The 19,022-nt window shown below is 50.3% G+C and overlaps 2 protein-coding genes across 3 annotated transcripts in view; both read left to right on the top strand.

The window, feature by feature from the left end:
* Window positions 1-346: 346 nt before the first annotated feature.
* On the top strand, window positions 347-8,076 carry LOC142566036 (uncharacterized). 2 transcript variants are annotated; one of them, XM_075676741.1, is made up of 6 exons: window positions 347-452; window positions 3,743-3,790; window positions 3,900-3,928; window positions 4,734-4,895; window positions 5,278-6,682; window positions 7,085-8,076. In XM_075676741.1, the coding sequence occupies exons 2-6, from the start codon at window positions 3,757-3,759 to the stop codon at window positions 7,339-7,341; spliced, it is 1,887 nt and encodes a 628-aa protein (XP_075532856.1). In that variant the 5' UTR covers window positions 347-452; window positions 3,743-3,756; the 3' UTR covers window positions 7,342-8,076. The 2 variants fall into 2 exon arrangements, with proteins under 2 accessions (XP_075532856.1, XP_075532855.1); XM_075676740.1 differs by having other exon boundaries at window positions 5,278-8,076.
* A 2,476-nt stretch (window positions 8,077-10,552) lies between these two features.
* LOC142566227 (uncharacterized) overlaps window positions 10,553-19,022 on the top strand; it is a 113,550-nt gene continuing 105,080 nt past the window's right edge. Inside the window, exon 1 of the mRNA XM_075677064.1 lies at window positions 10,553-10,823. Within this exon, the coding sequence (XP_075533179.1) occupies window positions 10,700-10,823 (124 nt within the window). The 5' untranslated portion in view covers window positions 10,553-10,699. The remainder of the gene's footprint in view (window positions 10,824-19,022) is intronic.

Genomic DNA, 19,022 nt, shown 5'->3' with positions numbered 1-19,022 from the left:
GCAGTAAGAACCCTCTCGGCGCATTCCGGGAGCTCGCATACCCGGACCTGACGGTGGCCAACGCAGGCGGACGTGCGGCTTTGGGAGAAGCGACGCGATCTCCGGAAGCGAGGGTGCGGACAGCGCGAGGCGGCGCGCGTGGGAGCGCGATTGTTCCAGCGCGCCGGGACAGCCAGCGCCAGGACAGGGCGTTGCGCGCGACCCCGGCCTTGAACCGCTATGACGGCGCCGCGGTGGGCGCTGTTCGTCGGGAACCCGGCGTCGTCGTCGTCGTCGTCGTCAGGCGACGCGAGGAGGAGAGTGCCGTGGCCACGTCAAAACAAAAGCAACCGGTTTGCAGCGGGGAAGAAGATGCGGCCGAACCCTACTCCTATAAAACGCCCGTGCCCCAGAGCCGGAGTCTTCACTTTTTTCGGCCCCCTCCATCCGTTCAAGCAACATCCGCGGATCCGGTGAGCTCGGCCGCCGCTGGCATTTTTTTTTTAACTCTGCCACTCGCCGATACTGTTTCTGAGCTGCTCAGCACCGCCGTTGGGACTTTGTTGCACTGACTCCCGCTCCTTTTTTTTTCCTCGTGAGCCGTCCCCAAGAGGTTTGGGCCGGCGCTGTATTTGCGGACAAGGTGTTCTGTGTGCGTGTATGTGTTGTGTGAGTGTGTGTGTGTGTGTGTGTGTGTGTGTGTGTGTGTGTGTGTGTGTGTGTGTGTGTGTGTGTGTGTGTGTGTGTGTGTGTGAGTGTTTGCGCCCGCCTCTGTGACTTAGCGTTCAAGAAGTGTTCATCTTGATACTTGGCTAGCATGTCCAATTCTCAAGAAACGTTAGCAGCTTCCACGGGTTAGGAATGTGGGCATGCCTGCATGCAGATATTTTGGCCACTGTTAAGGACTTCGAGACCGTTCGAATTATTCATTTGAAGCTTATTCACACTACAGGCTCAATCACATGGGCTCCGTGTCACCTTTGTTAGCGTAAGATGTGACCTCACATTCCTGAAAATTGTCTTTTACCAATGTATTCGCCGTGTGTGTCGTATAAACGGCGTGGTGCCAAAGTAGCCGAGCAGTGAGCAAGCGTCTGAGCAGCACTGGCTCGCTGCTTGCGCATTACAGGCCTGTCCGATATCTACTTTCGATTATCTGAGCCGAATAGCCTCTACTGAAAAAAAAAATGTATACTGAATGGATGTTTTGAACTTGCACTGTTGCATTATTTCATGTAAGAGTAAAAATTATCTATAATTCGTACCCTCTGGTAGCACGATATCGACGCTGAAGGGTAACGAAAGTTTCGCGTTCTATCTCCGATTAGGTACGCACGCACGCACGCACGCACGCACGCACACACACACACACACACACACACACACACACACACACACACACACACACACACACACACACACACACACACACACACACACACACACACACACACACTCAACTGATTGTTGACTGCACATAAAGGAATGGGGGGAAAGACTTAAATGGTTAAGCAGCGAATAGCATGCGAATAGTCTTTCTTTAGTAAAACGAGTTAATATCTTTAAAATACCTAATAATGCATAACCTGTTCTTTGTAAATATTGACAGTATCTTGTGTTTATTTAAAACTTCGATGAATTCAGTGCGGGCTAAAGAATAGAAGTTTTTACGCTCAAAAAACCTCGCACTACAAGAGGCGCCGTAATGCTTCGGCTACATGCATGAGGCGATTTAATGCGCATCTAATTCGCCAAACGGGGGTGTTCACTGCAATCTTCCCAGCTCGGTGAGTGCAGTGGGAGCTCGTGGCGTTACGAACAGCGGCATGACGCTTCGCTGAGCCAACGCTGCGGTCGCATTGCACATATTCTAAAATAGAAAGCTCACCCCACCCCGTCCCCCCTTGGAAAAGAAAGTTTCAAACCTTCATTTGCGCATAACGCCTACGATGAAGGCTCTACGCTGTGTAAGGTCTGCAAGGGAGGTACAGCGTTACGCACACACATCTCCGGGTTTTGTTCAATATCCCAGCGGTGAAAAGAAGTTACGCAGCCGGAAACGCGTGCAAACGGATTACTGCCGCAGACGAGCGGCTGCTAGTTGAGAACAGCGAGAGAAAAATTGATTAGAAGGCTCATTAGACGGTTCTAATCGAATGCGGCTCGAAACTTTGTGAACCAAGCTTTCTACTCAATTACAAACTAGAATGAAAAAAAATAATGAAAGGAAGAAGGAAGAAAGTGTACGAGGAGGAAGTGCTCGGTGGATAACAGCAGTTCGCGGGAACTATACTGAAGCCTCTTTATTTCTTTATTTTTTTGAGGGTAGTTCACTATATGGCTAAGTGAAAGTAACTAACAAGCTCGTTTTCAAGCAAGTACTTATCATACACGTTCAAAGGAGAGTTGGTATTTGCATCTAAAGCTTACGGTGATTTCCAGCACAAGCAATAAAATAAGAAGGCGTACGTTGACTTGTGGTTTGCTGATGGGCGTATATACTGTGAAAACGATAAACCTGCATTGAATTCGTAGGTGGAACTCGAATAGTTCAAAAATACCGCAGGCGCAGTAACGAAGCCGCGTGTTTTAAAACACACCGTGTGCAGCTTTCTGCTAGCTTTAGGGACTGCAATAGGGAAGGAAATCGGCCACGGTGGGAGGGCTCAGCGCCAAATGGACATCAGTTCACACTGGGTGAACAAGACCACTCTGAACTGTTATAAAGGCACTCTCGCCGGTGGCACTGCCGAGGTCGGAGAGAGCTCTTATGAGTCCATTTTGGGCGCACTTGTGAGGTGCTGCTGCTCGTTTAGAGTAAAGCCTCCTCAGAGTGGGATGAAAAATGGCTATACAGGCCTGGTTTCGGTGGCTTTAAAAAGGACAACGGCTTTCTCCTTTTTGCTATTTAGCACGTCATTATTTTTAAAGGAATATTAAAAGCGAACGCCCTCGAGATTACCTTCACAAGAAATGCATAATATTTCATGCATTTGAAAGACTCCGCGATTGTGTCCGCAGCTCCTTCCAGATGAGTGCACTTAAGCGCTTTCGGCGTCTTTCCGCTTACACGTACCCACGTTCTGCGACAAATAACCTTACTTGAGCTGAGCATCTCATAATGGCGTAATGGTTCTTTTGAAGCGTTTTGCAACGGTCAAGACGCTATCTCTGTCGAAAGAGGGGCTCGCTGCCTACTTGATCGAGGAAGATGCGCCTGAGACCTTGGTGACACACGCCAAGCAGCCAAATCAGGAACTAATAGTCGGGGAATACTTGCGTAGGGGATGGGCTGGCGGCCGCCCGGCTGTATACTCATGCAGGGATCGCGATAGATAGCAGCTCTCGGCGAAGGAAACGTTTTGCTGTCTTCTTGCGCAAACTGCACAGCGGTATGATTTCGTCGTGATCATCAAAACACGCTTCGAGTTGCGCGCGAGGATGCCAAGGGATGTCGCAGTGACGCCGGCAGTAAGCGGAAAAATACTTTGCTGGTCCTTGCACGGCGGAAGCGATGGTGCGAGTGCACGCGTTTCGTCCCCCGCCGAGACCGTCAAAACAAGTCGTAAAGCCTCAAGGAAGCCCTTATGTAAAGTCTCGCGTAACGTACAAAGTTGCCTGCGAGAACTGAATGACAGGCGCATCGTCCGCGGGGAACCTTTCCTTCTTTTTGCCCTCTTGATTTCTGCGCGTGAAGCGCCACTCTGACTGCGGGCCAAATGGAGTTGGCGGATCATTTATATGCTCGCGCCTTTTGTTTCAGATTGGCCATCAAAAATGAAGATTACCGCGGGGCTCGTGCTCCTTCTGGGTAAGTGCGCAAGGACTGCTTCTGCAACCGCCGCTGCTGTCAACGGCCTTGGCTATCGGACACACGAGTCATGCGTAACTTTCCTTCCTTCTTCCTTTCCCCCTCGCAGCCCTCGCAGCACCTCATCACTGTAAGCGGGTAAGTGTCAAGCCTGAGGGGGCCAACAGTGCGCTGTGCTATTCCTTAGACCTTGTCGCCATTATGCGTGCCTATAGTTCCAGGAAAAACGAAGCATTGCAAGTAGAATAACTTTTCACGGACAGAATAAAAGAGCAGTAAAACACCAGTTTCGTTTCAACTTCCCTCACGTAACCTGCCCTCTTATAAAAGCTACGTTTCTTTTTTCCAAGAGTTATTACACCAGCAAGAAGAGATGGCTGGCGAAACATTTGTTTCGAGGAAGGCCCAAAAGCCACTGTTATATGAACGGAACGTCATGTTTAAGTGGTTTGTTAATGTTTTACAGCCTTGATCAAAACAGTTGCTATAAATATTTTCTAAGGCTGTGAAAGTCGTGAGAGATCCAGGTTTCGTTTTATTCGGGTATGCGCCGCAATAAAGAGCTCTATTTGATTTGCTGTGAACACGATGGACACAAAACGCAGCCCCATGTGTCGTTGTATGCCTCATCATTCGGTCTTCTAACACCTCCTGCAAGTACGAAACAGCCGAACTAGGTGGCAATTAAATACATTCAGCAGCGTTTTCTCTCAAAGGCAAACACGGAAAGAAATGTTACCAACGCATACACATATGTCTTAAAAACAATATTAGCCTTACACGGTTCCCGTTTAAATGTTTAGTTGCTTTTTGTCAGGTCAGACTATTGGACATTTCTCGTACGCATACCGCACATAGCCCGAATTGACATTAAAGGCGCGTTATTTCGATAAGCATTTCGAACATCACATCCCCATTTGTTGTTTGTTGCCTCCACGTGCAGACAAAACGATGGGACGAAAGCAAGGGGCAAAACCAGGAAGGCTGGGTTCGAGGTACAGCTGGTGTCGACTACCCCGACTACAAGGAAATTCCCCGCACAAGCTTTCGCTGTAGTCAGCAGCCGTACGAAGGAATGTACGCTGACTTGGAGGCGCAATGTCAGGTATGGTTGTCCAAGTGCACCCATTTTGGTATCGGCTATTTCATTGTTATAAAAAGTGAATGCATGGCGCCTTATACAATAGCATTTGTTTGTTTGCTTATTTGTTTTTTTGTGACTGGTTATTAGTTGATTAAGAGGTTGTAATCACTTGCATAATCACAAATTAATGACAGACCATTTTCATAGTTATTAAACTATTAAGCGATTATCTAAAACAATGAACAAGGTTCACAGTCAACAAAGCTCATTCACCGATTACAAAGCTCACTCTCAGTTTCTATTGTAGGACTTTTATTCCTGCGGCTTTCAGGAATGCCTCGTGCCTGGTTTGCGATTGTCCTGTGGGAACGAGTGTTTAATGCCACGGCTGACGCCTTTTCAGGTTTACCACGTGTGCCACAACGGCCGAAAGGAAAGCTTCCTGTGTGGACCAGGAACAATCTTCAACCAGCAGATCCGTGCCTGTGACTACTGGTACAGCTTCGAGTGCGACGAAGCGCCCAACTGGTACTATCTAAACGCCGAAGTGAACGTTGAGAGCCCGCAGCCGCTGCAGCCTCTGCCCGGAAGCGGTGGTGCAGGCGGTGCAGGCGGTGCAGGTGGTGGTGGCGGCGGAGGTCGTCCAGGACCAGCCTACCTGCCTGGCGGCACGGGCGGGGCAGCAGGAGGCGGAGGTGCGCCAGGCGCCGGAGGCTATCCTGGATCGGGTGGTACGGGTAGATACCCAGGAGGTTCCGGCTCACCGGCATCCGGCGGTTATCCCGGTGGCCCTCGGGGACCAGGTTCTGGAGGAGCTCCCGGTTCTGGTGGCTACCCTGGTGGTGCTGGTGGTTATCCTAAAGGAGGTGCCGGCGGGCCCGGTGCAGGAGTTTACCCAGGCTCTGGAGCTAGAGGACCTAGCGCTGGCGGTTACCCTGGATCTGGAGCCGGTAGGCCTGGTGCTGGCGGCTATCCAGGAGGGGGAGGCTACGGCTCTGGTGCTGGCCCTAGGCCGGGCTCTGGTAGACCCGGTGGAAAACCAGGTGGCGGACCGGGTGGTCCAGCGGGATCGGGCGGTTACGGCGGTCCTGGTGGACCAGGAGGCCCTGGTGGTTACGGTGGTCCCAGTGGTCCCAGTGGTCCCAGTGGTCCCAGTGGTGGTCTCAGTGGTCCCGGAGGCCCCGGAGGCCCCGGAGGATCGGGTGCTTACGGTGGTCCCGGTGGCCCCGGTGGCCCCGGAGGATCAGGCGGTTACGGTGGTCCAAGTGGTCCCGGAGGTTCCGGTGGTTATGGTGGTCCGAGTGGTGCCGGTGGTCCCAGAGGTCCTGGGGGTTACGGTGGTCCTGGAGGCCCTGGAGGGTACGGTGGTTCCAGTGGCCCCAGTGGTCCCAGTGGCCCCAGTGGTCCCAGTGGCCCCGGCGGTCCTGGTGGACCTGGGGGTCCTGGTGGACCTGGGGGTCCTGGTGGTCCGAAAGGACCAAGTGGTCCCAAGGGACCAGGTAGTCTTGGAGGGTCCGGAGGTCCCGGTGGTGCAGGAGGCCCCGGTGGTTATGGAGGATACGGAGTACCCGGAGCAGGGGCTGGACCCGCACCTGGTGGCCCTGGTCCATACTTGGCGAGTGGTGGTCCTGGTTCTGGGTCTTATCCCGGCGCTGGTGCGCCGGCTCCCCAAGGTGGATCGCGCCCTTCGGCCGGAGGATATGGAGTCGTACCATCTGGGCCTCGCCCGGCGCCGGCCACGTATCCAGGTTCATCAGGAGCCGATGCCTATCCGGGTGCAGGCGCCGGTCCAGGCGCAACAGGAGCCGGTAGCTATTCCTCCACCTACAGTGCACGCTCTTCGTACTCCTCCTCAAGCTCTTTCAACACCTATACCGATTCGGGCAGTGGTGGTGGCTATCCTGGCTCTGTCGATACGGGCGCGTTTCCCATAGCTGGAACAGCAAGCGCCGTGTCTCCGGGATCAGGCGTTAGCGTCTACGGCGGTTACACCAAGGCGACAGGAGGCTCTGCTTTCCACAAAAAGGGCGCTCTCGAGCTCGAGTCTCCGCATTCGCCTGGTCCCGGCTCGGTCGGCTTTTCTAAACCAGGTGCCGGTGCCCGGCGACCGATTGGTGGTGGTGGGTTTGGTGGTGGCGGTGCTTATGGTGGGCCCCAGTCTTTTCCGGGGTCCGGTGGATATGACACGGCCCCTTTGTCGCCGATTCAAGGTGCACAACCCGGAGGAGGCGCATCGTGGCAGGGGCCTGAGTACCCAAGCCCTAATGCTGGCGGTGGTGGCGGCGGTGGTGGCTACTACACGTCCGACAGCGGGGCCTACTCGGGCGGTTCCGCATACCCCGGACAGGACGCATCAGGCCAGCTACCCGGTGGTGCTCCCCAGAGGCCTCGAGGAGGAGGTCGGGGCCGCAGGCCGCAGGGTGGCTACGGGTCACCTATGATGATGGGCGGCGCTGGCGGTGACTGAGATTTGTCCGCGTGGACAAGTGATAGTGTCCACTTCGGTGGCCGCTGTTGCGAAACTACTTCCTAGACACCGATACCAACGGACATTATGCCGTCAAGGCTATGAGATAAAATAAAAACATGACATGAAACAGTATTTTTGCTGCCAGGCAGCTAGAGATCTCCAACCAGAAATGTCGCAACTTTCGGCTAAGTTACTTTTATGAACCGATTTCGGTTTACTTTATCCAAAATTGAGTTGTTTGTGTGGGGTAGCCATGATCGCTGTTTCGTTTGGGTATGTCAACTACATTGGAAAGAAATGCTAACACACCGACTTTAGCCTCAGTGTCGTTTGGCACCGTCCTGCACCGAAACAAGGTGTTCTTTTTTGCGCGAATGATATGCGATTGCTGTTGCCTTTATTTTTGTTAACGCATTTTCTTCTCAGCTCTTGTTCATTGTTCTTACCATATATGCCATTTTCTCTTTTCATTGTTCGACTTAAGCAAAGACGCCTCGCGCTGAAGGAACGAAGCATGTTGTTGAAGGCGGTTGCTTTTTGCTCTTACTTCAGATTCCTATGCGTTCCTTACAGAAGAATCAACAGAAATGAGTTTTAATTTCGCGGCACTGCCAACACCGCGTCGGAGGGTAGCTCATCAAGACTACAGTAAAGTGCCTTTATTTCGCGAAGCGATAGAAACCGAGAGCACTGATTGTTGAATTTGAAAGTAATAAAACAAAGAAAAATATATGATGTGCCTTCACTTGTATTATCTCTTCGAATTTATACCTTTTGTATCAGAACACTTAAGAAGCAAACGGTGGCTGTGCGTCGACGTGAGTTACACTTCGACATGTCAGCATGACGGTCACCTAACTAATCCAAGAGAAAATGTAACAAGTCACCAGTCATCAATCTTGACTTTTTCACTGAACTGTATAAGTTTAGCCGGCTGCATTTCTTACAAAGAAATAAAAACATCTAAGGAAGACTGGCAATTAAGAGCTACTCTAGTGACTCTTCTACGCGTGTCAAGTTCAAGTTATGACGATGGACGCCATTGCAACTTGTATCGCGCATTGACTGGAAATAGTCGTCAAAGGACACTAACAGCTATGAGCACCTGCTATTTGTCTACAGCTACCTTTCTTGCTTTTTCTTCCTTGTTTTTTGCTGTTATCCGACAGAGGGGAATATGAAAAGGAAAGGCAGGGAGGTTAACCAGGTTATACCCGGTTTGCTATCCTACACTATGAGATGGCGATGCGGGGAGAAAAGGAAAGGGAAAGGGAAAGAAGTGAAGCGTACAAACACACATGTACACCGCGCCGGTAAAAGCGGTCGCAGAACCCAGTCATCTTTACAAAGTGCAGCCGTGATCTGGTGGCTTTCTGTGTGGATAGCGGCTAAGTTCACGGTGGCAATATCTTCTCTTCTATGACGGCTCTGTTGTCCAAGCGGCTTAAAGAGGCGCGGAAAGTCCGTCTTTCGCAATGAGAAGAAGGGCAGTAGACGAGGACATGTACTGTGGTCTCGTTGCAATCGCAACGCTTGCACGAGGCATTGTCGATCAATCGTGCTGATGCAAAAACACTAGACACATATACAAGCGATGCGTAGCCACAAGCGACACCGTAAAGTTGCGTCGCATCGGGATAAGCCAGTCAGTCTGCGCCTTCAACCAGGTAGGTGAAGCCGCAACGAAGGGCTAAGGGAGTGCAGTCGCGAGTTCACAGATTCCACTGAATTCCAATGTTCTAATACACTGCGACAAGGAAGTAGGTACAGGAATTTTGATACACCAGGATCATCCTCTTCTTATAACCTTGCTGTCACCTGAAAGATTGGCTTTGCTGTGCGCAGTAAGGTAGTGCAGGCAAGCTCCCAAGCGCAGATATGAATTGGAGGGGAAAAACGGCCACTTTTCGCATGGCATAATATTGTCTAATCCTGCAACGGTATTCAATGACCGAGAAGAAGAGGAACTGTTGGCTTCATGTGTTTATAACTGTATTCAGTAATCCGTGTTTAAATATAGAGGGCAAGAAAATTTATCACATACTTTTGAAGATGATAAGCGTTGATTATACCGTTTTAAAGAATGTTCTTTTATCTTAACAAAGCCCGTCGTGTATGCAGTTGCAAGGGAACAAAACATATATAACTGGCAACTGAGCAGTACTAGGCTAGCACGCCTTGGTTACACCTTAGCGATTGTACAGCGCGTGAGTCGTATCAAATAATTAAAGCTTTCTGTGCCGTTAATGTGGGCGGATAGAAATGAGAAAATAAAGAAAAAATAATGGAAGAAGTTTTTTTTTTCATTGCCAGAAAACCTTATACGCTCCATTAAACACACCATACAGTTAGTAAAGGTATTAGAATTATTCGCACCCATCGTGGTATATAGTTCTAAGTAAAAAACATGACGAAACACAAAAAAAATCGTTTGTTGTTAATCTGCCTCAAGAATACGTCGCTTTGGCGGAAACTAGGCATTTCACAGGATGTACTATAATGTACTACGTGAGCGTATGCGACGTGCACTGTTGACATCGAAATATATTCTGTAACACCGCACCGACGTATATGGAGATGCGCGTGGTCGCAGTTCCAGCTAGCTCTTCGAAATAAATTCAGTGTCCAACCGCGATTGCCTGCAACATAACATTGCGTTTATATTATTCAGGGGAGTTCAATAAAGCTCTCTTTATTCACGTGCGGAGAAAAGGCCTCCTCAACTCCTTGCCTGCAGGCGTGCTTTGAGCGAAGATATTCATTCGTTTCCCTTACAAGCCTAGTCACCCACGAAAACTTTGTACCGGTTGGCTTTGAACATTTTATGACTGAAATATTTGTAATGCGCTTCTCACAATGCATAAAGAGCACTTCCCACTCGCGCGCTGTCGATTTTACGTGGAGCTCCGGCCTGCAGGGAATTTGCCGACGCAAGCAGTGGGTGCCCGGCAGCCAGCCAGGTTCCCTAAGTGAGATGCGCAAAGCCTGGCACTGCTGAGCTGGGCAAAACGAATAGATTAAAAGAATCGAGAACGAACAGAAGCAAGGAAGGAATATCAAGTGAGTAAAGCGCTTCGTTTGTGTTGAAACGCTTCATTCATTATAAAGCAACTGGATGGAATGAGCCTGCTGTGCACGATTGACACTGCCTCGCTCGCCAGAACAGTTCAAGCGAGCTTCGCTGGCGGGTGGTCGGGGCCGGCCGCCAGAGCGACCGCGTCGCTGGCGTCGCGCCATCGACGTCCGGTGGCGGCGGAACCCTGGGCCCGGAAGTGCTCTTCCTCCCGGAACGCCAACCTCCCGCGCCGCGTGACGTCACGGCCGTGTTGGCGTCGGCTGCGCGCCTGCGCGAGAGATGACCCGGGGCTGCCGGCGCGTTCGGTCCCATTCATGCTGCAGAGCACCTAGCGGGCCAAGCTCCACTATGACCGGGCTGCTTCTGCCGCCGCTGCTGATGCTGCTTGCCGCCCTGGTTCCAGGTGAGAGCGCCAACACCGACGCGCCGCCCGGCGAGCGAGGATGCGATTCTCCCAGTGCTCCCGTCGCCGCCGCCTCGGCTGCGAGCGACGCCGGCGCGCGCCGGGAGCGCCAGAACGGCCAGGCCGTCGCGCGCCGGCCCGCTTTGCCGGCCCACGGGCGAGCGGCGAAAATGCCGCGCTTGCAGCTCGAGACCGCCTGCAAGCGGCCGCGTTCCGGCTGTCTGCTCAACAGACAAGCACTGTCCTTCTCCGCACAACGCCTCGCGTGAAGGCGGCGCGCTGCTCCCGAAGCATTCTTGCCGATTCTATCGCAGTAAACAAGAAACGGGAAAAAAAAACGCCCAGCGTTTAAGAAGCGCCCCACTGTCACTAGAGGGGTCATTGAGCACGCGCCGTTTATACAGGAAAGGTCATTGCGTCGACTAGTTGCAGCGTAGATTTGACAGTTCGGGCACGTGTTTTGTAACTGCTGAAACGGGCTCCAATATTGTCCAGCCGAGCCACCGTTTCCTGGGAGTTGTCAATGTCTGCACGCTCGCGTCCAGCGCCAACCAGGCTTGCCCGCTCGAGTTCAAACAGGGGAAACGCGTTTGAAACCGCGCTTGTGCTCTCTGTCGCTGTCTCCCACGGATCGCAGCTAAGCCTCGCAGGGAACAGCGACAAATCCTGTCATTCATTTATAATGGAAAATGAGGAGGTGCTGCCAGCGAATGCAAATATTAACGCGAACAGAGCAGCATAGCGGATTCAATTACCTTTTATTTTTCTGCATGCAGCGTGGGCGTTTTTTACGAACGCCGGGCCGCCTGTCGGGGAAGCTCTCTTCATTGCGCGCTGCGCAATGAGAGGTATTTTTGCATTCTTTCCGACAGCAAGAAAAAAAGAAAAACATGGAAACGAAAGCAGAATGTTATTCCTTTCGTGCGCAACTTAATTCACCAACCTTCGTGTTTTTATCGCCTGTCAAGCAGTCATTATGGAAGACGCCAAGATACGCAGCACCTGATGCCCGTATGTCATTTCGAAGGTACTGAAACCGGAATGAAAGTTGCTACCTTTGCAGAGGCCGGAGCACCGCGCAATTTTTTTCTTATCCAAGTGGTCAAAGTGCAATCGTAATCACGAACAAATCTGGTGTTTGCGCAAATCTGCTGCGTCTTTGTGTTTTTCGTCTCACGAGCAGCGACAACTGTACATCGGCCCCTCAGTACGGCCTCTTCCATTCCTGACGCTATTTTGTAGGCACGCGGATTCTGAAACATCCGCGCTCTCAGAGCGCCCTTCTTCGCAGCGCGAGCAAGCGTGCGTGCGTAAGAGAGTGTTCTCGATCCGCAATATATACACATCGCGCACTTCTGTGCTGCAACAGGTGCTGGCCGCTCCTTGTATTTGCCGTTTCCGCTACTTTGTATTTCCACTCGCTGAGCCTCCCCGCTTCAATGCACACATCATTGTTTTTCTCCGCACGAGCGCGAACAAGGCGCTCGCTGTTTGCTTTCAAACACGGCCGTTTGCTCCCGATGCCGCTGCGCTGTTCGCAAAGCAAGCGAGGCGAGAACAGGGTTCGTATTTTTTTTCTCTCTCTCTACCCCTCCCCCATTCCTCGAAACGTGCGCAGGCGGCGAGTGAGCCCTAAAGCCTCCGTGGCCTGAAATGTGTGCAACCGCTGGCTTTAGCGAGGTCACCGGTTGACACTGTGGCGCCGCTTACGAAAGGCTAGGGAAAAAAAACCGCGCTCCATTATTCGTCTTATTAGCTCCTGACTTCGGCAGAAGCGGAGGACGTAAGTCAGTGAGCTTACTTTATTGCGTGGTTGCACATTGTGCGAGAGTAGCAGTGGTCTGGACGCGTCCTTGCCTTCGCGTCAACCGCACACGGAGACAACTTGCGCCACTTTAATGCTCCGTGTTCTTTGCCATGTATAATCCTGAGTTCTGAGAACAATGGAATTACAGAGGCGAGGATATATTGTCAATGGGGATGAACTTTTCTTTTTTTCGTACACCTGCAACATGTGCGTGCGTACGTGTGTGTTAAATACTAACCAAGCAACTTGATCTGTTGCTTTGTCCTTCGTAATCAGCTGCGCTAACCGCCTGCCAGTGTGACTGCTCTTACGAGGTCGACTTGCAGCACTTCGATTTTCCTCCAGTTGCCTGTCCATGCTCTCTCTTCGATCTGTACCAACTAGAAAAACGACCAATCTTGACACGTTGCGTTCTGTTCTCAATCGCGGCTATGGCATTGCCTATGGCACAACGCTGGGCATGCGGCATAGTTGTCGCGAAACTAAACAAAATATATACATCCTCATCATTTAAAATATTTTTGTGGGCCCGATACCTAAATATGAGGCCGTAATTAGGCTTACTTTCAAAACTGTATTCATGCGTGTCTTGCAGCATGCTTCTAGAACTCCAAAACCAGCCGTTTGTCATGTCTAGTCACGCCAGCATTTTCTTTTTGTCATCAGGCGTACAGCGAACGATATGGCTCTTCGACAGTGGGAATGGCTGCGAGTTCATTGCAAACGGAGGGAAGTAGCTGACGTAAATAATGCGCTGTCAAACACAGCCAGCAACCAACTGTGACTTCTCTATCTTGCCAGCGTGGAACGATGCTAGGAATAAAGGAATGGGGTCGCGGGCTGTGCAGATCGCCGGTGCGGTACGCTCCGGCATTCCACCTTGTTGATTATGTGGGTCTGTTTAACTGTTTTCGCCTCTCACTAAAGCTTGCGCACTCGCTAATTGCTATACTTGCTGACCGTACAGCAAGCACTCAACCTTCCGCGAACGAGTAAACTTGCACTCAGTGTAAAGCCATCTACGCTGGACACATTCCTCCAGCGCGTTCCTACGGTACCGATGGTGCTGCGTTTTGTCCCGCTGGCAATCTTCACAACTGCAAAAGCTTTGGCTTGGGGTTCGTTCTCTTGAAGGACCATGAAGGAATAGTTCCTGAGAGAAAATAGCAACCCTAAAAGCTTTCACGTTTTTAAGTGCATGTCAAAGCCCGAGGTGTGAATTTGCACATGGGGCCCATAGTTTTTTTTCATGTTCATTGCTTTAAACATGAGCTGCTCTACAGTGTTACCGCTGTTTTTGGTTGACATCCTCGCTAAAACTCCTCCCCCCCCTCCCCCCATTCATGGACAGCCTTGCGTAAGTTCCAAGGGCAAGCTGTTGGCGTTCATTGCAGGTGCCAGGCTTTGATGCAGAACAATGCTGAACACAAGCAACGCTAAAGACATGGGAAAACTTCAGAACTCATAAACACAAGCATCAGTTATCGTCTAATATTACTTCTCGTTACAAGCAATTTGGATTTCTTATCAAAACAGAAATCCCCAAAATATTTTTCTTCTGCTATCTGGAAAGATTTTTGTATGTATTGCAGCGTAAATTTCGAGGACGTATTCAAACTACACATTCGGCATTTTTAATGATGACCCCAAAAACACTTGCGGGTAAAACCACCTTTATAAATCAAGCAAAATTTAAATCATAATTAAATATTTACACAAAGGCATCCTAATGTGCCTCCAGATCAGCTCAATTCTATAAGAGGGCAGCTGCGCCTGCAAGTATCGGATATGTCCTAGGTATATATCAGCCCCGTTCATAGGGGGTTGCATAGAAACGTTTGGATTAAGAAAACACTTTTCTTTTCAAAAGAGAAACGTTCTTTGGCTTCATTTCTTTCGTTCCGAGCAAAAGTCACCATTGCGAAAAAGGAAGTTCTGAGGTCAAAAGCAATTTGCAAGAATTCTTGGAAGAAAAAGTGTTCTGTACAAAATAATAACAATAATGCAATTCTGTCGTCGCGCGAAGCCAACGTTGTCTGAGGAGCTCGCCAAACTAAAATTCCGTATTGGCAGGCCCAAGATATTCGTAAAGTTTACGAATTTGGGCTCGTTCTGGTGATTTTACGAGTGTTGCGTCGTGTTCTGCGAAAAATAAATGTGTCAGCGAAAAAAAGCTTTAAGTGTCCTGTTGGATGGGGTGACGTGAGGTTTTTAAAAAATGCATGCAAAAAAGGGATTATTTGGTATTTGCTCCACCTTCTTGGAGGCAGCTCAAGACACCCTATACTAGTCGAGTACTTGCTTTGAAGAAGTTTATTCACTGTAATTCCGGAAGCAGACAAAATGAGCAAAAGCAAAGTCGCTGAAAAAGTCAGCGCGATCTAAAGACAGTGCGTTGGTTTTCAATCTCTGCTGTTCGAAGTTTGCTGCGGAATTTGTGCTCATGAACGACATTCGTCTTGCAGAGAACAAAGCGGTTCCTGTGTTCTTTGACAGATGCTGGTCTCATTTCATCGTAACATTGCTACAATCAATTAGGACGTCTATCCATACCTACTGTTATCTGCGATCAGACGAATAGAGCAAACGTTGAACCAAAGTGCACGATCAGTGTCACTTTCGCGGGTGATAATGGTGCGTGTCTCTGGTGCAATAGCGACCTTTAAATTAGGGCACGCAAGCAGCACCGAAGCGTTCGGGCACGCAATCTCCACTGTAGGCACTTCTCACTCTTTTGTGCTCGCTGTAGGTTCTTTCAACGCGATAGCGTTAAGGGCCCCGTGTCGCAGAAAATACAGTGTCAGCGTCGGCGTCTGTAGCCGAGAAAATCATTCCGAACCACTCATATTCTATACGGCATTAAAGGTGTTCTTCTATCACTAAAGTTGCTCATGCCTTGTCTTACGTTATTTACAAAGTTATTCCTCGGAATTTTGAGAATGGCAGCCCACAAACAAATGCCATGAAACAAAAAAACGACAGCGCATGCCTTTTATGTTAAATCTTCTCAGACTGAAATATGAAACGCGCGAAACAATAAAAGAAGAGCGGCCCATGCAAGATGCCGTGTCTCTACCAGAAAGCTCGCCTTCGTGCATAAATCTCTCCGCCAGAGATTCCTGGTAAACATTACGGTTACGTACAAGCTGCGGTTGCACGGAAGCGTGAGAAGCAATCAGGGATCTTTGAATGCCGTCGCATTCCACTTTGAAAGGCGAAGCTTAAGCGTCCTCCACATTTTGCACACCCGGCGGTTAGCGTCCCCCAACGCTTGGGCGCGGCTTGCGTCCCGAGCCCCGCTCTCACTGTCACTCGCGTACCACGCGCGTGATACATGATGTAGTGCGTGACGGGGCGGCACCGCGCCCTCCCTGAAGGCTCGAATAACGCGACGCTCCTTCATGCCACGGCGCACCTTCAGCGCCTGGAGGGGAGACATCGAATGTGTGCGCGATATGTGTACACATTACGTGGACGCGCCTGCAACAACTGTCACCACGACGCGGGCGCGCGTGTCTGGAGATTAGGACGCTGAAATTTTTACGAGCCGGAGGTCGGCATCTCGCAGCGTTCACTATATATCGCGCCGCAAGCACGCGCCGCAAGCATTGAGCTATCTTCTTTGTTTGCCTTCTCAGAAGCTGCGACGAAACCTGAGCATTTGAATGTCTCAGAAATAAATGGGGCAAGAAAGGGTGGAAAATGAAGGAAAACGTTCAGAAGAAAAATGGCACGTCTTTGAAAAGCACGCCGGTACTTCTCCATCAATCATTCCAGAACGTAAACGCGTAAAGCCACTGCGCAACTCTTCCCCCATTCCGGTTTTCGCTTCCTTCATCGATTATGCCTCCTCGAGAAGTAAGCTAAAGAAGAAAGTGGAGAGGACAAAAACAGCGTATATGCAGATGCTGGAACAGAATCGCTTCGGAAAATGCGGCTTACGAGCTATGGCGCCGCCTTCGGAACGTTTGCAGAATATACGCGTGCACGTATCTGGGCAGTCCGTGCGGGAGGTCGGGGAGGCGCTCGCAGCGGCGGTTGGGAGAGGCTTGTGCCACTGCTTTCGCCGCGTCGAAGCCGAAAGGAAACATGGGGTCAAGCACTCCAAAACCCTCGCTCGGTTGAAAGCAGGCTCGTGTCTGGCGATGAGCGACAGAGAGCGGAGGAGCGCAGCCCTGGGAGGGGAAGCGGTCGGATAAAAGCCTCTTCATAACTTTTCTTTGTTTTGCCGTACTCGCACTGGAAGGCCACTTTCCATTCTGGCCGGGTTTGAGAACGGCACTCAGATGCCGGACTAAGGGGCGCGTGAAAAATAGATGCATTTGTAAACAGAACTTAGTTGGATAAACAAAACATACGATAAAAAAAAACGACCACCTTTTGAATACATTTCGTACTTGTGTCCTTGTGTCATGTTGTGCTGCTGCGTATTACATCGGATCCTTTGAACTTGATCTTTGAACAAACTCAGAAGCACACGTGCGCACATATGCACGCACATAACATAAATACATAAAAAAGAATAGTTCCTGAGCTGTTCCCAAAATACAAATGTTCTTACTCCGTGTCACTGAAAACGAAGGCCACCATTTTCCTGTTTTACTGAGAGGTAAAGTAGACAAATGGAACACCGTGGCGGCTTAGGCCAGTCGTTACATACTTGACAGGGGAATACCTGCTCCCCTGTCAAGATAAATAGACAAAGGTAATCATGAATATCCGGTCAAGGGAACAAGAGCTTTAGGATCGCCAGTCAACCTCTAGAGTCTGTCAATGAGTGCGTTTACCTAGGCCAATTAATCACTGGGAACCCTGACCATGAGAAGGAAATTCACAGAAGAATAAAAATGGGTTGGAGCGCATACGGCAGACATTGTCAGCTCCTGACTGGAAGCTTACCATTATCATTGAAAAGGAAGGTGTACAATCAGTGCATTTTACCGGTGCTGACATATGGGGCAGAGACATGGAGACTGACAAAGAAGCTTTAGAACAAGTTAAGGACCGCGCAAAGAGCGATGGAACGAAGAATCTTAGGCATAACGTTAAAAGACAGAAAGAGAGCGGTTTGTATCAGAGACCAAACGGTTATAGCCGATATTCTAATTGACGTTAAGAGAAAAAAATGGACCTGGGCAGGTCATGTAATGCGCAGGTTATATAACCGGTTGACCAGTAGGATTGCAGAATGGGTGCCAAGAGAAGGGAAGCGCAGTCGAGGACGGCAGGAGACTAGGTGGGGGCGATGAAATTGGGAAATTCGCGGGCGCTAGTTGGAATCGGTTGGCGCAGGACAGGGGTAATGGGAGAACCCAGGGAGAGGCCTTCGTCCTGCAGTGGACATAAATAGGCTGCTGCTGCTGCTGCTGCTGCTGCTGGTGCTGCTGGTGCTGCTGGTGCTGCTGCTGATGATGATGGTGAGGGTGGTGGTGATGATGATGATGATGATGATGATGATGATGATGATGATGATGATGATGATGATGATGATGATGCGATTGCAATCACTTACGCGAAAAGAAGTAGAGCATAGTTACACGTTTGTCCGGTGCAGCACTGAAGCTGTAGTAAGTGCATCTATGCATTGACAGCGCTTGCAGCGCAGACAGAAAGCCACTGCCTGTAAAAAACTGTAGCTTCGATACGGTTTAATTGCGCCAGGGCCCTTCTAAGGCGTTCCTTCTAGCAAAGGTGGTGCGAAGAAGGGAACCATCGGGACAAAGATGGTAAGTAATAATGTCTCTGGAATGTTGCAACCCGCCGCGCTCACATTCGACATGCTTCGCCGGAGCAGAAGGGTATGTGGTTCAGATAAGTCATGGAGAAACGAGAGAGAGAAACAAAATCAAGCACGGTGTGTGACTATACACGCCTCTTGCCTTCGCAAAGCAATCTCTTCTGATGCCGTTTATTCGTTATAATAAAAAACTTAGAGCACTAAAAACACAAAGGACGTAGAATAAGAAGCACACACCACACGCCCGCGTGGTGTGTGTCCATAAAACAGCGTGCGTAAACGTCTGCCTGAACGTCCCCTTCCGAACGTTCTTTCCTTCATAAAAGGGAGAGAGATGAACGAATGAATGAATGGAAAGGCAAAGAAGTTAAACCAACCACGAGGTACCGGTTGAACACAGTGGTTACACTGCTGGCCTGCCGCTGCCACTAAACAGCAGGGCAGCAAAAGGGGCCGCCGCTTCGCGTTCCGCTCGGTCACATGAGGAGCGTAGCGGGATTGCACTAAGCCGGCTTGTTCCTCACTGAGCCAGCTGAGCTCGGTTGCCTCTAATGCCAAAGAAGGTGGGCTCAAAGCTCGGTATCGGATGAGGACGCGTCGCGCTGTCGGATGCAGCACTGCCAGCATTTCTATTTTTGGATAGCCGGCGCCGAGC

The sequence above is a fragment of the Dermacentor variabilis genome, unplaced genomic scaffold (genome assembly GCF_050947875.1).
Source record: "Dermacentor variabilis isolate Ectoservices unplaced genomic scaffold, ASM5094787v1 scaffold_12, whole genome shotgun sequence".
In the NCBI taxonomy this organism is placed as follows: domain Eukaryota; kingdom Metazoa; phylum Arthropoda; class Arachnida; order Ixodida; family Ixodidae; genus Dermacentor; species Dermacentor variabilis.
This window is presented reverse-complemented; position numbering and strand designations above follow the sequence as displayed.

Bases quoted from the DNA above. Each gene is read 5' to 3' on its own strand.
- LOC142566036 (XM_075676740.1), top strand. From the start codon at position 3,757: ATGAAGATTACCGCGGGGCTCGTGCTCCTTCTGG. The intron at 3,791-3,899 runs GTAAGTGCGCAA...TCCCCCTCGCAG, and splicing joins GGGGCTCGTGCTCCTTCTGG to CCCTCGCAGCACCTCATCAC. The intron at 3,929-4,733 runs GTAAGTGTCAAG...CTCCACGTGCAG, and splicing joins CACCTCATCACTGTAAGCGG to ACAAAACGATGGGACGAAAG.